This window comes from Durio zibethinus, chromosome 13, assembly GCF_047325235.1.
Source record: "Durio zibethinus cultivar Kanyao isolate XHJ-2024 chromosome 13, ASM4732523v1, whole genome shotgun sequence".
Lineage (NCBI taxonomy): Eukaryota > Viridiplantae > Streptophyta > Magnoliopsida > Malvales > Malvaceae > Durio > Durio zibethinus.
The window spans coordinates 25,882,637-25,899,613 of NC_143174.1; the positions used below are offsets into that span (position 1 = coordinate 25,882,637).

The 16,977-nt window shown below is 32.2% G+C and overlaps 2 protein-coding genes across 5 annotated transcripts; one reads left to right on the plus strand and one right to left on the minus strand.

Moving 5' to 3' along the window:
* The first annotated feature begins 7,321 nt into the window (after window positions 1-7,321).
* LOC111303447 (uncharacterized) lies at window positions 7,322-10,796 on the plus strand. 2 transcript variants are annotated; one of them, XM_022899715.2, is made up of 4 exons: window positions 7,322-7,869; window positions 8,025-8,183; window positions 9,162-9,400; window positions 9,963-10,796. In XM_022899715.2, exons 3-4 carry the CDS (start codon window positions 9,164-9,166, stop codon window positions 10,632-10,634), a joined length of 909 nt encoding a protein of 302 aa, XP_022755450.1. In that variant the 5' UTR covers window positions 7,322-7,869; window positions 8,025-8,183; window positions 9,162-9,163; the 3' UTR covers window positions 10,635-10,796. The 2 variants fall into 2 exon arrangements, with proteins under 2 accessions (XP_022755450.1, XP_022755449.1); XM_022899714.2 differs by lacking the exon at window positions 8,025-8,183 and having other exon boundaries at window positions 7,416-7,869.
* A 306-nt stretch (window positions 10,797-11,102) lies between these two features.
* LOC111303448 (putative glucose-6-phosphate 1-epimerase) lies at window positions 11,103-16,601 on the minus strand. Of its 3 annotated transcripts, XM_089742358.1 has the most exons (10): window positions 16,496-16,601; window positions 16,268-16,395; window positions 16,022-16,096; window positions 15,060-15,116; window positions 14,817-14,977; window positions 14,561-14,701; window positions 13,407-13,509; window positions 13,225-13,324; window positions 12,394-12,641; window positions 11,103-11,509 (listed from the first exon to the last, which is right to left on the minus strand). In XM_089742358.1, exons 2-9 carry the CDS (start codon window positions 16,358-16,360, stop codon window positions 12,427-12,429), a joined length of 945 nt encoding a protein of 314 aa, XP_089598484.1. In that variant the 5' UTR covers window positions 16,361-16,395; window positions 16,496-16,601; the 3' UTR covers window positions 11,103-11,509; window positions 12,394-12,426. The 3 variants fall into 3 exon arrangements, with proteins under 3 accessions (XP_089598484.1, XP_089598483.1, XP_089598485.1); XM_089742357.1 differs by having other exon boundaries at window positions 16,022-16,165; window positions 16,268-16,601; XM_089742359.1 differs by lacking the exon at window positions 16,022-16,096 and having other exon boundaries at window positions 16,268-16,601.
* Window positions 16,602-16,977: the final 376 nt, after the last annotated feature.

A 16,977-nucleotide genomic window follows, 5' to 3' on the forward strand; every position in this document is an offset into this window, starting at 1 on the left:
TTTTTCAACATACCTTTTATTTTTTTTTTTGGAAAAATCAAAATAATTAATTACTAGTTGTGAAAAAAACAAAATACCTATAACCATCAAATACATTTTAGTCACGATTATTTTACAATTTTTCATAATTTTTCTTACATTAACCTTATATGCTAATTAAAATTTCTTCTACCCATATCCTTTTATATGTAAAATTATATAGTTATTAAAATGTACTTAATATATAATTTTCAATAGGTATAAAAAAAACTCAATACATCATCGAGAATTTAAGACTAATTAATATTTTAATCCTAAAAAAACTTTTTTAATCTATCCACAACAATTTCGAAGAAATTACACATTATATTCCATTTGATTAAGTTTAAATTTATAATAGCTTGGGTCTTTTTGTCTAATTCGATTTCTCCCATTAAACACAAACAGGTCACCTAAGGGCGATGCAATCAGGATTTAAGATTCCTGTCTGTTCCCTTCCTTAAATTCTTAATACATACCTGTCGAGAGCAGTGTCTTCTCCATGTGATCCTACATACTTCAATTATTTTCAGTACATTAAACAAGTAATAATATCACACATATAATAAGAACTCATCTATATGGCACTGCCAAGATTGGCACATTTGCTTATGTCACTCTCAACCTTTGCATGTGAGTTCAAAACTAATCAAATTGCCAAAGTCTAACCCTAAATCATATATATGTATATAAAAAATTATTCTCCGAAACCTATCAGTTAAATGTTGCTTTTTCTTTGCAACATAATGCATCCACTTTGTACTTTGTATCAAATGGCAAATGAAGATTAAAAAATTAGGATGATTTTGACAACAATAATTGAAGGACCAAACTCAAAAAAAAAAAAAAAAAGAATTAGGAGAAACGTAGGTAAGAAGAACGTGGGGATGAGAAGATATTGTTATTAAAATGAGAGATGGTATTGGATCCAGAGAAGATAAGCCTTTTCGGTTCAGCCCAAAAATAAAATAATCCAAATCATTTTTGTCGAAATTGATTCTTTCATTGGTTTAATTTAAGTCATACACTCCCAATCTGTTGCAATCAATGTGGAAACTGAAGTGGAGGCAATAGAATTTTTTCTATTTTTAAGAATGATGCCTTCAAAGAATCTTCTCTTCTTTTTGAGTGGCTTGGCTGTAACATGATTTTTGCCGTCCTTCATATTCTTTAAATTATACCAGTTTTTTATTAATTGCTTGGTAATAATTTCATAATAGCTTAGCTAGGGCTTCATCACATCAAGCAACAGAACTGGTATAAGACCCTTTTTTTTTTTTTCCAATTTAAAATAATTATTATTGTTTTAAATATCTTTATATATAATTGGTTTGAAATCTAATAATTCGTTGCGATTGAATTGTAACATGACTTAATTATTTCATAGATTCTAATATACCTAAACATTTGACTTAATAGTTCCATATACAAATAGGCAAATCTTGCAATCTGAACAAAGAAATTCGAGGTCTCATAGTATGTCGATTATGTTGAAAATTTTGCATATTGATGATCTAAATATACTATGGTTTTTTTTTTATTTTAAAATTATCAAAACTTGAATAATTATCATTAAAATTAAAATTTTAATATCTTATCAACAGATTAAATAATTGTTGCAATATAAATGACGGGCTCACTTATGCTCAAAGCATTTATTCATTAATGGGTAACAAGAGACAGTTACCAACTTTATGTCATTATCCTTTAAAAAAGTTTATGCTCAAAGTCTGATAAGAAAGAAGAATCAACGATAAAAGTGGGTTATGGAAATCTCAATGGGTTTTAGATACTAAATTGGTGTTGGTGGAAATCTTAATCAAGTAATGGAATCCTTTTTACTCTGACCAATATGGGAAATTTTACCTTTAAAGCTTGACATGCTTATCTACAAATCCAACATAAGAGTCAATTGCTTGTTTAATCAGCAACCTACAAAGTGAATGCCCCCTTGAAGAATCTCAACTAATCACCTTATCTCCACATCGAAGTCAAATCACAAAGTGAATACTAGTTTTTCTCCACTTGGGAGATGGTAAACAACAATTTTGTAAGTGAGGGGCCAAAAAAAAAAAAATCATTTTCCCTTGCTGGGTTTCTGACAAATGTTGTTTGGAAATATGTTGATCGACCCCCACTCTTGACATGTCGAGCCAATGGACGTTGAACACCCAAAGGCTCATATGACATCAATAAGTTTCGAATGTGACTCTTAGGTCCTGATGAATCTATAGATCATTGAGAGCATTTTATTTGGCAGCCATTGGTTCATATTCAAGCAACCAATAGAATGTGAACTATTGACATTGGTGGCTTTTAATTATAAATATATATGTGTATATATATATATATATATATTTTGGGGTCTCCCTTGAAATTAATTCGGTTCTAGTATTAAAAAATTTTATTTTTTAAAAATTATTTTGCATACTGACAATAAAATTTTGAAATTCCACCAACGTAACTAAAAGATCTATCTTAACAAAATATTTTTTTTAAATATGAAAAATTAATTATTAATTAATAAATGATCATATAAAAATTGCTCTAATTCAAAATTAAAAAGCCAACAGTGAGATTTTACTAGGAATACAAGTCAGCCGATAAAATTCGAACGTTTAATAATTTGTTATGAGCGATTTTACCAATCAAGCTCAGTTAATTCTCGTATCCATATTGATATGTTGGATAGATTTGTCAACGTAAAATATTTTAAAGTTTAATTATATAATAATATTAAAATAATTAATGAGATAGGAACTTGTGATGAAATATTTATTTAATTAAAAATTAAAAAAATGTTTGAAATAGGATAAGGACGTTGGAGATTTTTTATGAATTGTAACGATCGATTATGTAAGTATGATGATTTATTTATTTGTATTATATAAAATATTAAAATTTAAGTATGTATCATATTTTATACATATAAATTATATATTATAATTTATATTAATATAAAATTATGTAATATATATTTTAATTTAATTTAATTTTTATATAATAATTATTAAAAATTTAAATTATATTATTTTTATAATTTTATATTATATTTTAAATAATTATATAAATTTAAGGGAGGATGCTAGGGTTGAAAAAACCATAGGGGGTGGGAAGAATGAGGTCCACAATCTTGCGGCTTGTGCCTCTGATAGGCTACAACGCGTGCTTGCGCATTCCAATCCGATCAACCATGAGATTTTGAAGTTTAATTGAACCATTTGCACCCTCTCTCCTCTGTTTCACATGTAATTAAGAGAATACATGTAACAGGGATCATGCGTCCTTTCCTCCCTCTTTCTTAAGATTTAAAAATTAGTTTTATTATTTAATAATTGAATTTTTTTACTGATAGAATTATATTTTTTTAATTTTATTAAATAAAATTTAATCGATAATAATTTTAAGCATAAAAAATTCCTTTGTGGCAGTCTCAGTTAGTTGTTTTCATGTTTACATTAACAATTGTCATAATTCATCATGTGCTATTGTCATCTCTCTTTATCTCCTTAATTTGATCTTTGAAACTTATTTAAATTTGCCCATGCATTTGTGACAAAAAAAAAATCTAATCCAAATTACTCAATTTGATGAATATATATGAAATGACTCAACAACCGGATTAATACTGATTCAATTTTATCATTCTAACATTCAAATTAATTTGGAATCAGAAGTGTTTTAGAGTTGGAATTAGCCTTTTTGTTGTCATAGTTTAGTTCAATTCCTTCTGGATTTTGAACTTTGGATCATCTGTTAAGCTTTTGTGTATGTATGTGTGTTTTCTTAAGGTTATTTGAATAACTGAATTATATGAAGTTAATTATGTTAAATCCGATTATGTTTGGTTGTTAAAGAAGATATCTATTAGATGATTTTGCTTCCCAGAAATTTTTTAGTTCAAGTTGTTTAATTAATTGATAAAATCAAATGAAATAAGAAATATATAACAATGTTAAATATTTTGATTAATAGCTAAAAAGAAATTAACTCAATTAATCATTTCGCTCACTTCTATATAAAATGTTAATCTTAAATGCTGCTTTTAAAAATTTTTTAAACAACAACCTATCTATCTCCAATAATATTAAATAAAAAAAATAATTTATTCAAGAATTTGAATGGGAGTCTTTTAAAAATAGACATGCTATTTTACTTTAAAAATAGTTTTATGAAAAAATAAATATCTTTTTGTTATAATTTCTAAGAGTTGAATTTTAAATAAAAAACAATATTGTTTAATCCGCTCTTTTTTTTTCAGAAAAGATGTCCTCATATGTATTGGAAAAAAACAATCATAAATGGCCAACTATCTTTCAACAAGCAGGCAAATGTTGACGAAGACATCATAGTACAACGCAACTGTTCACTGGGTCTGAAAACCGACCAATCAATCAGTGAAGAAAGCAGCAATTAATAGTGAATAGGAATTTTAAAAACGGACGTGAAAGAGACTAGATACTCAGGCAAATTAATCTTGTCCAGAGAACAGCCATTTTCCATGGCTAGCCCTGCCAAACAAAAATCTCATAGGAAATGACGCCATCTTCCAAGAAAAATGGAGGGACGGGGAATTCCCCTTCTCTCCATATCCTTATTTTGTTTGTGAGCACTGCCATTTCTATGATCCAGGGCTTCAAAAGATGAGGAGTTAGGTAGGAAGAACATATGGCTCATCAGCCACGTGACCACCTCACATGGCTGAACCACGCATGTTTGATTGACCTCTTAATTTCATTAATACTTTATTATATAGTTTCATTTTTTTTCTTTATCAATTTGTTTATCTTATTTGATTAGTCTCCTAGGATCACCATGAGATCTCCAAATTGAGTAATCATCACGGTAATCTTGGTTTTCCTTTTTATTCCTTTCTGATGTGTTTCCCCTCTCCATGTGCCAGGTTACTTAATGGTTCCAATATGTGGTCATTCAATAATTAATGATTAAACTTTAAATCTTAAGTTTAAAAAAGTCTAGTTCAGAGGCCTTTTTTAATATATATAGCCAGATTCACACATTTTCCCAAAACCCCAGTAATAGGCCCCAACGAGCTGTTAACTAAAATCAAGCCTTTCACCTCTACAACAATGTCAGTGTGGCACTTGAATTACAATATGCCAAAGTTGAACAGGTTCTTCTGAAAACATCATATCAAGAAAAAAAAACCTCAGAAGGGATAAGACATTGAGCAAGCATCAAACACTTGCATTTTGTGGACCCAGGGTGCCGGGGAGCTTCATTCAGCTCCACTTTTGCCAGAAATGCAAGTGTGAAAATTGGAAAAAAGTTAGGTTAGTGGTCCCTTAGAAATAGTTAAAAGGTATTGAAACACAAAAACATTAGTCAGTTCTTCCTTTTTTCAGACCTATCCGGATTCAATTCATCTCATTTTACTGGATTCTCGCGAATTATGCAAATCAGGTCGTTGTTTTATTTTTACTCGGCATACAAATAGCTCTATAGATTAGACAATTTTTCGTTCACATAGATATATACCAGAAATTTGAAGATACGAAACAATTCCAACTTTGAATCTTAAACATGTACATGGATGTGATTCAATTGCAGTTGCCTACTATTAATTTTTTTTTATTTAGAGACATGATACATTATTAATTTAAAATTGATTAATTTAAATTAACGTGAAAGTTCGTATAAACTGCACAAATACATCTAAATTTCTAAATGTGAAATGTCTATCTAATATAAAATATTATTCGCACTTATTTAAGATGTTTAGATATCGCTTTTAATTATTTATTATTGGTGATAGTTTATTATCAATAAATAATTAATTTAATTGATTAAAATTTATTTTTTTGATAAAATTTTTTTGAATTCAAATCTTGTCGATAATCACTTGTTAAGATTATTTTGAAATACATAATCTGTAATCATTTATTTTACGTTATTAAATATGATATATGTTATCTTAATTTGAAAGACTTAAAAATCTACTTATCTCAAATTTAAAAAAAAAAAAACACATATATTTTTTAAAAATAAAATATATTATTAATTTAAAACCAATTAATTTAAATTAACATAAAATTTTGTATAAATCACACTCACACACCCAAACTTTCCGATGCAAAACTGCTACCGCCGGTTAGGTCACGGGAATTTTGGCGGAGAAACAAACAAGTAGAAGACAAGGGCAAGGCATGCTCCTGCATTAATATAAAAAAACGTGAAAGCAATCATCGAATTATATAATAACCTGAAAGCATGTGGATGTGTGGGGTTGTGATTTCTCCGGATCAGAATTTGTGAGTTTGAAAGGTTTGGGATTTAGTATTTTTTATAATTACATGGGGACAGACGGGTAAGTTTTGGACCTTTAGCTTTTGGAAGAAAAGTGAAGAATGGGAAATTGCCCTTTTCCCATCTCAAATCTCTATGTGCTTGATTTTTGTTATACTACCAATCATCTATCCTAATTTGAACATTTTTATTTAGTACATCTTAATCATGATTTTGTAATGTGAGTTTTCAATGAACTTTGGCGTCTCTTCTTACCAAGAATGATATGGCTTAACTGGATTTTTAAATATATGTGGGAAAAATATCATTGTTACTTACCTTTGTGAGACAAACATAAGAGTTAAATTTACTCGAAAAAATCCCAGAAGATTTTGTTTTTAGTTGATGATTTTGGTGATATTCTTGAGTTCTTTTATTTTAAATTCAAATTTAATTCTTTGAGGATGAAATACATACATTTTGCTTTGAATCAAATCCTTAAATATTGTAATATATCTAAGAATTTAACTGATTATGATAATCCTACATTAAGTTCCCATTAAAATTATGTCGTTTCATATATCAATCATTCACTTACATCTGATGTACAATAGTAATTGTAAGCTTTTGACCATATTTAACTTCACTGCCTAAATAATTTAATGCTGCCAAATGCCAAGAGAGCGTACAATATACGTAATTTGAATCTCAATTTATATCTGAATTTCTACTCTGATAAAATCTCAATCACAGCAGAGGACTAGATATGGTTGTTTAGCACACACAGCAATATATATATATATATATTTATATATGTATGTATAAGAAAGAATTTTCAAATGGGAATCAATGAATTTCCATAAATGAGATAAGGAAGCCCAAGAAAAAAAAAAAAGTGATAAAAAACGATAAAAATGAAGTTGGTTTTTGTACTGTTCTAAGAAAGAAAACACCAGCTTTCCATATCATTCATGCATATCTTGATTTCCTGCAAAGACTTGTCTGGAATATCTTGTTCAATTGCTTATATTTGAGATTGTCATTTGTTTTCTAGTACAATAACACTGTGGCCACTTTCTTTGATCTTCCTTCACAATACAGTTGCAACTCAAATATACAAATATAATAATAAAATATACCATATGTTCAATACAATCATACATATAAATATTTAATTCAGCTTTATCTCTCTCTCAAAACAATATTACTCACACAAACACATTGTGTCCAGCTTTTTCTTGCCTCCTTCTTTCACAGCCTGTCAAGCTTGAATTATTAACACCATGATTATAATTTTTTAGTAAGAGTGCTCGTTGTTTCTCTAAGAAAACTCTGAGAAACCTGTTCTATGGCATAAGAAGAGACTTTTTTTTTTTTTTCGCTGGTGTGGTGTATACTCAGTTGTTTTTTCTTTTCCTGCTTAGATTGCTCCGTCCCTTTTTTCACCAAAAAATGAGTCGTGGTTGTTGCCCTTTGGGGTGATTAATTAGTTCTTTTTTGGTGTTCTTGGCTTTTGCCTATGGATGAAAAGAGATGGTTGAGTGAGGAATATGTTCAATGAGCCTCTTCGTAAAGAACCACAATCTGGGTAACTTTTTCTTGCAGGTATAATCAGCTAGGATCATCAAACCTTCTTCTTCTATGTACCTTTTGATTGAAGGAGAGTTTTACTGTTAGTGTTCTTGTGTAAATCTTTATTTGTTAGCTAGATATTCTTTCATGGGCCTAGCTGATGCCAATTATGGTTGTCTTTCTTGCAGTTTTTGAGTGTTGTATAAATTTTTTTCTGTGCATATATGGTGATTATCTCAGCTGCTTGAAAGTGGAAGAGATGGTCTTTTTCTTCACAATAATTTGCAGTGGAAAGTTGAAACACTAGAGGAGCTTGTATCCTCATTGTTCTTGAACTGAAAATTACTGTATAAACTGAATCTCTCTTTCTTATCCTGTTTACTGTTGAATTATATAATTATTTTTATTGCTTTTGGGTTTATGCTAATGTTTCATAACATATTAACCTCATCTCTAATGAGATTTCATCATGTGTGCAAATCAAAGAAAGATTAAAAAAAAAAAGTGGACGCTTTTTGAGAACAGCTTCTTGAAGATGAAGACCACTGTAAGGCTAGTGATAGTACCACCACAGAGAGAGAGAGAGGAAGCACAATCCATTTTTGGTCGCTTTGTTGCCCACATCCCATTTCCTTTTTCTTCCTTCTTCATTGTCCGAGTACCGTTCAAAAACACTTTAAGAGCTCCCCAATACAAGTCTGGACAATATTCATGATGCCCCCCTTCTCCGATTGCTGGCAAAAGAAAAAAAACTACTGTTTCAAAACAGCAACTTTTTTCATGTGCGGAGCCAGTGCTTTTGGTACGAAAAAAGGGAGCCACTGAAGTTTGGGTCCGTATATACTTTAGGATATATATGCTGAAGGCCAAATATGTAATAAATTTGAAGAACGAACCCCCCCCCCCCCCCCCCCCCCCACCCTTCTAGATGAAAGGATTTATTGGTTTCTTCCAATTGCCAAGGTTGGAGATGACTCAAGATTCATCTGATCTTTACATTAGTCTTTGGTGCTCAGATGTCACTTTGGACTCGTAGACTTGGCGACAACTAGACTCTGTCTCCACATACATTGTAGTGGCTTTTCATGAACCACACCTACCCCATTTAAAAGAGTATATAAAGAAAAGAACAGACAAGGAAAAAAAGCTTGTAAGAAAAGGAAAATAAAAATGTTCCTAGGAAAATTGTTGTCTTGTATGATTTTTGCTAATTCTGGTGGCAGCTTTCAGTACTGTATATGTTCTGTGTGATTTCTTGTAATTGGATAATATTATTGCTATTGCCAGCTTACAATAAGTTTAATGGTTAAATTAAACCATTTCAGGCATGGGAACCAAACTTGAGTTTGTGATAAATCCGTTAGCTAGTTCAGAAAACAGCAACAGCTGCAGCTTTACTGTGCATTTCGTGGATGACTATTTCCGAACAAGAGCGCTGAAGGAGAATTGTCAAAGGATTGGGATGGACAGGTTTCGCAGCTCCATGGACAGGGTGCTGGAAAGGCCTAACATGGAATCTATCAGAAAGACAATGCAGATGCATGAAGATATCTTCAAACACCAGGTATGTCGAAACATTAACATTCGTTACAATTAAAAATTCCAATATAAATTTGCATTGACATCTGAGAACATAAAATTTCTCTTTCTTTTCTTCAATAAATCTAAGGTTCATGGTCTCAAGATGACCATTCTGCCAAAAGGTTACGACTTATGATTACCAATGTGTCAGGGAAAATGAAAATATGTGAAACTTTTGTTTGTGCAAATGATCTGATTTTTAAAATTGAAACATTTATTACAATTTAAAGCAACATTTGTAAATCTATAAGGTCTGAAACTTTGCTAGCATTTCCAAATTCTTCAATAATTAAACAATTTGACATCAAGATCCGCATATGTACCAAACAGTAGTTTCTAGCCGAGCTGCTAAAATTGCCATAGCCACAGTGTTTCTTTCCACCATTCAAGATGCCCCATACATTTTATCTCTCCATAATGTTCAAAATGCATGATTTAAGAACCATTCTATTTCACCTTTCAGCAAACCAATTCTTCAAAAGTTTATCACTTGATCGTGGTAGTGGAAACATAAGAAAAATAACCAAAAAACAATGGGATTGCAGGTACGAGAACTTCACCGGCTGTATAGTGTTCAAAAGATGCTGATGGATGAGCTGAAAAGGGAAATTAAGCAAAACAGATATTGGACTGATCCTATGACTAGCTCTGATATTAACCACTCCCAATTCATTAACCAGCACCATTTAACAACACAAACTACTTGTGGGTACAATATCCATGTTCAAGGTGATCCAAGCTCAAGGGAGAGGAGTGGCAGTTGCTCCGGTGACACCATGAAACTTGCAAGGGGCTTGGATCTCGAGAGGCCAGCTGGGGAGGACATCTCCGCTGAAGCCAGTGCTGTTGAAGAAGACCAAGCCGGGCCTAGCTCCCTCGTGCACTCCAGAATTAACCAGATGAGCATGGAAGGCTCCGATGAAGATAGTGAAGTTGAACTGACACTAAGCATTGGAGGAGGCAGCTCAAGCATGAAGATGCCAAAGAAATCCAAGCCCCATAGTCAAGACTTAGTAGATACGAAGTCTCAGTCAATTCATAAGGAAATTAAGGAGCTTGATTCATCAGCTTCATTCAAATCAGAGAAGGGAGAAGATTGCAGTGGCCCCAACACTCCAATGAGCAGCTCCATCGCAACATTTGATCGAGAAAGGAAACGACCACATCCACATTGGCTTTTCCAAGGTCTAAGCATAAAACAAGACTTAAACCGTTGAACAACATTTACCTTTTTTTTAAAAAAAAAAGTTAATTTGTATGCGTGTATCCTTTCAACTCCTCACATGGACCCATGGTCAAATGTACTTTGTTCATAACTTGCGAATTCTAATTTTAAGTTTTTCCAACTTAACCGAATAAATGGGTAATTGAATCGCCCATTCCTTGGGTTGGATGTGCATTGTTGTAAATAGGCTAGTAGCCTTCTTCATCTCCACTTTCTATATCAGTCTAGTAAAATTTTTTGTTTTATATAAAACTATTTGTATCAATAAAGATTACAATCATAATTGATGAACACTTTAAAAAAAGAAATCAATTAATTTCATGTAAGATTAAACGAAACCCACATAATTAAATTTGAAATTTTCGAAGCCTCCTCTTTACCACTTAAATAAATAAGGCTTTATTGGCAATTTGGCATATATTATACAACTGAATATAGTTCATAAACTTGACTCTTAGAATAAAAGATAAATAATCCAACTCAATTGAATTAGTAGATTCTTACAAAGCCTAACTGCTCATCCATAGCCGTAATAACAGTCTTCAACATATTAATAACTGCTCCCTTTAGTTCATGAAAAGCACATATGATAGCAGCGAAGGAATAACATACTTGGCACAAGAGGAGACTCCATTGACAAGATACAATTTCACATCAATTCTATATTACGCTTTGTTTGGTTCACTTGACAATCCCCAAATATTGTCATCCATTTGTATTTTGGTTGAAAAACAGTCATCCTGGGAAGAAACATTATTCTACAATGTCCTAGCTAGATCCTCATGGATCCATCCATCAACCACTAAGAATCCAGGGGATCAATAAAATTGTTCAGCCGGGATCCATCAACTTGTTGCATCATAGTTCCTGCATTTAGATTCTATTAGACATTACTGAGATTGGTTGATAAAAAAAGTTCACCAAATCAATTGTTGCAAGACATGATGAAATTAGTGAGCAAAACAGAATCAATTGTAGCTAACACAAAAACAGCACTATCTCTATTTATAAAAACAAGATCAGGGTAATTTAAACCAGACAAAAGCTGCCTACTCTCTACTTATAAAACAAGATCGGGGACAAATACTATACTTATCTCTACTAATTATAAATGATATAAGAGCACATACATGCCTAAGAACTAGAAGAGACTGACTGCAAACAACCACAAAGCCAAAAGTTAAAGTAATGACAATTTAAGAATACATGCATAGATAGATAGATAGACCACTTAGACATATATATTCTCAAGTGATCTATATATATATATATATATATATATATATATATAGAGAGAGAGAGAGAGAGAGAGAGAGAGAGAGAGGACTGATTAAATTACCCCAACATATAACATATTAATTTTACAAGCTTTTATAACTTTTGTAGGATACAAGTTTTTAATTCATTTGTACGGTCGGAATGAAATCCATTCCATACAAACACATCAAAGAAAAAGATCCATGTTGCATGTACTAACCTTGAAAGTTCACATTGATTTTTACAAGTTGAGGTTGGGTTTCTACTTGGGCTCAAAAACCAAATTGAGGAGAAGAGATGAAGAAAAAGGAAAAAGCATGGAAGTAGCAAAACCGTGTATGGCTGATATGCACATGTATCATGCCTTCACCATAAATACCAGAAAAAGAAAGATAACAGTAATGATCCAAACCATTACATATTGGCCAATAAACAACTTATCACCTTATGTTTATAAGAAATATTAGCAATTTAAAACATTCAGCAAAATTTACCTTTACTTAATGTTGACCACAGTAACGGATCATTCAGCTGCCCTGGAGGACTCTCTCAGGATCAAGTTGCCCACTACAGTAGCTAGAAGGAACAGCAGAAAGTTTTTGCCTTCCTCTCCATTCCTCACCAGGTTTCAATGTGATAGGTTTCTCAATAGCAGCAGCCTCTACACAGAGCATTTGCTTGTATTCATCATCTGCAAAATCGGCCATAGCCTTTGCCTTTTTATCCCATGGATTCCACACCACTGCATGCAAAAGAAATAAGAATATTAGAGCAAAAGGCACAGCCTCCAAATATTAACATGTGAAAAAGCATTTCAGGATACTCTTTACTGGACAGTTTTTCTGCATTTCATATATGCAAACATTTCCAGCATTTGGTATATCTACAAGAGCTGGTAAAAATGTCAAGCCTAAGTTCAAGATACATATCAAGCATATAGATCTAAAAAGAGAAAGATAAAGTAGTTCCACAACTAGTTGCAATCATCTAAACAATAGTCTATAAAAAAGGTTTTCACAGGTTGATGGTGATTGGAGGAAATATCATTGCGAGAGTAGATAACTCAAACTCAAACTCACAGTCATAACTCATGTTAAAGTAGTCTTATGCCTAAGAAAAAAACGTAGTTTTTCTACCATTAATAATTAGCAATGAACAACATGATAAAGCTTTATTTTCAAGTTCTAACAATGTAAATATGAAGTATTCTTGTTTATGAGTTAGAGAGTATAATAGAAATATTGCTTAAACCTAAGAAGTATCAGGTCCCATATACAAAATAAAAATAGCAAGGATATCATTAAAAATATATATATAAACTTCACCAGCATCAGGGAATCCATCTTTGCGTATTACGAAGGTTCTCTTCTTTTCATGATCCAGAATTGCAATTTTTGTAGGAGTACTGAGGTATACCTTGTCCACCTGTTTAATCACAATTAAAAATATAGTAAACAGTAAACCATAGTCAAGCATAAGCAAAGAAAAATAGTCATCATGAACTCACTTCTGTTTCAAATGTTATTGCATCTCCCTGTTCGGTAATACGCTCCTTGTTTTGCAAGTTATCCAGATAATCAAGTTTCTCTAACCCTTCGACACGAACTTCACTGAACCCATCAAACTAAGTCATTTTAAACTCTGATACCATCACTTCATCCATTGCCCAGGAATAATGGTATAATCATGACATTAGACAAACATCAGTTTAACATGTTCTACCATGAATAAGTTTCGCCAGTTAAGGTGCGATACCACAGTAAAAGAGAAGAATCAAGCACCAATTCAATTAGTGCCCACATCAATAATTAGCTAGATGAATTAATGAACTTCTTATCCAAAAAAACAAAAAAAAAAATTGAACTTCAAGATGGTTAGCCGTTTGCCAGATTAATTTTGAACGTGCCACTAAGGCCTAAAGTTTTACATCAATAATAATGCTTATTAGATCATCCCAGTCAGTTTCAAGAACCAAAATTTATCCTAAACTCTAAAAATATATGCTAGAAGAATAACTCTATCAATAAGATTTGTTGGAAGATGGTTTTTTAATTTGTTTGCTTGGGATGAGACAGTTTTGCACAAAAGAATTAATAAGAAGGATCATGCAGTAAAAATCAAAGAGGCAAGTATGATAGCTATTGATTCATACAATCCTTCAGACCAACCAATCAGGAAAGTCAAACAAGTTAAAAATAAATGAAATTTTAAGGATCATAATGAGCTCATCTGTTAAAACAGCTAATCCTTGAACCCAGTCTTTTAAGCTTTCAAGACATCCAAGACTTACTTTATTGCTTCAAGAGTCAAGACTAGTCAAACCACAATATGACTAGTAAAAATAAAAGCACTTCTGACAAAAAAAAAAGTTCCAATATATAGAAACATACTATTAACGCAAACTCTATACATGTTTAATAGTCACTTCATTATTGCCCATTCTCTTGTTCTATTTCCATTATTAATCAGCTGCTTTATTACTTTGTGTATTACACCTTAACCTTCCATGACCTAAAAGAATTGCTGGCTTTTTACCATACATTGAATAAACCCAGGTTGACAGATTTGATCTACACCATAGTACGTGTAAAGCTATAAAGCAATATCACTGAACATCATATCACAGACAAGATTAAATATAAAGCAAATCCTTTTAATTACCTGATGTCAGAAACAGAAAAATAAGTGTGATATGTGAATGTGAATGTAAACGGCTTCCCATCAGTATTTGTGTTCCTGATGCGAGATGTTAACATTAGATCTCCTCCAGGTCCCAAAACTACCCTCAGGCGGAACTCATAACTGAGATAGAAGACAAAGCCATGAAGACAAGTTAATTAGTCAAGAGAATAAGGTTACAGAGATTCTACAAGGAATCTCTCTTCATGAACTGATGCTAAAAGATTAAAAAAATTGCCTGTGAGGCCAAATCTTCATATCTTCTTCAGAAGGCCTAAGGATCAAATCAATGTGAGCTTTACCGGATGAGTTTGTTGGAAAAGCAGGCGGATCACTGTCAATGCTCCAAAATCTATTTCTAGCAAATCCATGCTGTTCAAGAGGACCATGATTTGAAAACTGCAAACACAGAGCAGGTTTTTGTGATTAGGATTGATCACACAATCTAAAAAAGCAAGGAAAATAGAAGATATGCACATACTTGAGGGAAACATATTGGAATTCCTCCACGAATTGCTTTTGGAGGCTTGAATAATGCCTGCAGAAGATATGTATCTAGACATTAGAAACAAAAATGCACACAACATCTACCTTCTTAGAACACTTGCATTTGCATATGCAGGTGTTTACTTTTGAGAGCAACTATAAATTAATGAATTCTTGTTAGGCAGATTCAACTCTAAAATTCAAGTCATTTATCATTTTATACTTCATAAACAAAAAATTTTCATCTTTTCCATTAACTTCTATGACCACTGATGGAAAGAAAAAGAAACAGAAGCTATGCTTAATGCAAGAATTCATTGGCCAAGGAAAATTAAGTTACTGAACAGCTCTTCTTGCCTAAAAATATCTAAACTATTTCGCTTCAAAATAGGGTGCATAGTTTCAAACAAAATCATACAAGTCAATACGATTTCTTCAAACATATTATTTTAAACTTATTTTCTGAACAGTGAATCTGTGGGTTCAAATTATTGTACCTACAAATTAATCTGCTCTTCATGCTTCAAATATGGTTCAGAATGCTTTATAAGCTAGAAAACAGATAACCCATCTAGCTTTGTAATTGCTACAACTCAAGAGAAGGATCTGGGGTTGAAAAGGGCAACATGGAAGCAAAATTGCTTCCATGAGAAATGATGAAATAGTTTAAATCCATAAGGGCCTTTACATAAATTAAGTAGCCTTCACACACACACACACACACACACACACACACACACACACACACACGCACGCACAAATCTCGTATTCACCAACTATTCCATCATTCTGACATCTATGAATTAATAGAGTATAAATCATTGCTAAAAACTTGTTTTAGCAATATCAACTATAAGACATTAAACACTGAACTGAAGACAACAATAAAACCAGATTAGTTCTAAATGAACCTTATATTTCATATTTAATCAAGAAAATTACTGTAGTGAATAGCACCTTACTACTGACGAAAAGCAACTCCTCTCCATATTCATTCTTCCAAGATGTCACATGGCCTCCATACAAATACACCTGAAAACCCCCCCAGCAATAAACATAAATAGCCCTCAAGCACCAAAAAAAAAAAAAAAAAAGGGATGTCTGGAAAATAAAAACAAAAAAAAAAAAGAATAAAAATAAAATTGAAAGAAACGAAAGAATGCCATAGCAGATCAAATTGAACAGATCCTCTTATAACATTACCTCGGCCGAGCTTCCACGTGTCTCGCGGAGGATGATTTTGTCAAGGCCGTTAACGCCCTTGGACAACTCAACGGGAACTCTCTCACTCGACATCGAATTAACTCATCGATGCTTCGAGATTTTATTTACTTCCCAATAAAAAAAAAAATAAAAGTGCCTGATTCTAAATTGTCCTCCAGAAATCATAATTTTAAAAAAATTCAATTCAAATCAAATCAAATCTCTTACTTTGCGCTTTTTATTACAAGCAAATTTTCAACTGTGTCAATCTCTTTCTTTTCCCTTCACTCTTTTTCTTTCGCTCTTCCTTTCTCTTCCTTGCCTTCTTTCCCGCAGATTTTACTCGATAAAGACGACGCGTTAAATCGACAACGCCACCTTGGACTGCTAAACGTCTTGTCCTAGAAGCCCAAATGGGGCCCAATAGAAATTTATCGAAATTTTAAATGGCTATTTTGCGATAATTGGCCCAATATCGTGGTCTGCCTATCCAACATGCCATTTGCCACTGTCCACGAAGGTCAGTCAGGCTAAAGCCTAGTCATAATAGAGCTATAGAATTTTAACCGGCTACATTGTATTTTTGTGAGCCAAGTGTAAGGAGACACGTGTTGGTGAGTGATCAATTCAGCCTGATTTTGATAGGGATCAATGATTTAAGAAGGCTGCCGTGGGCCCTTGTGTTAGCCTAAAGATATTAAAAATAAATA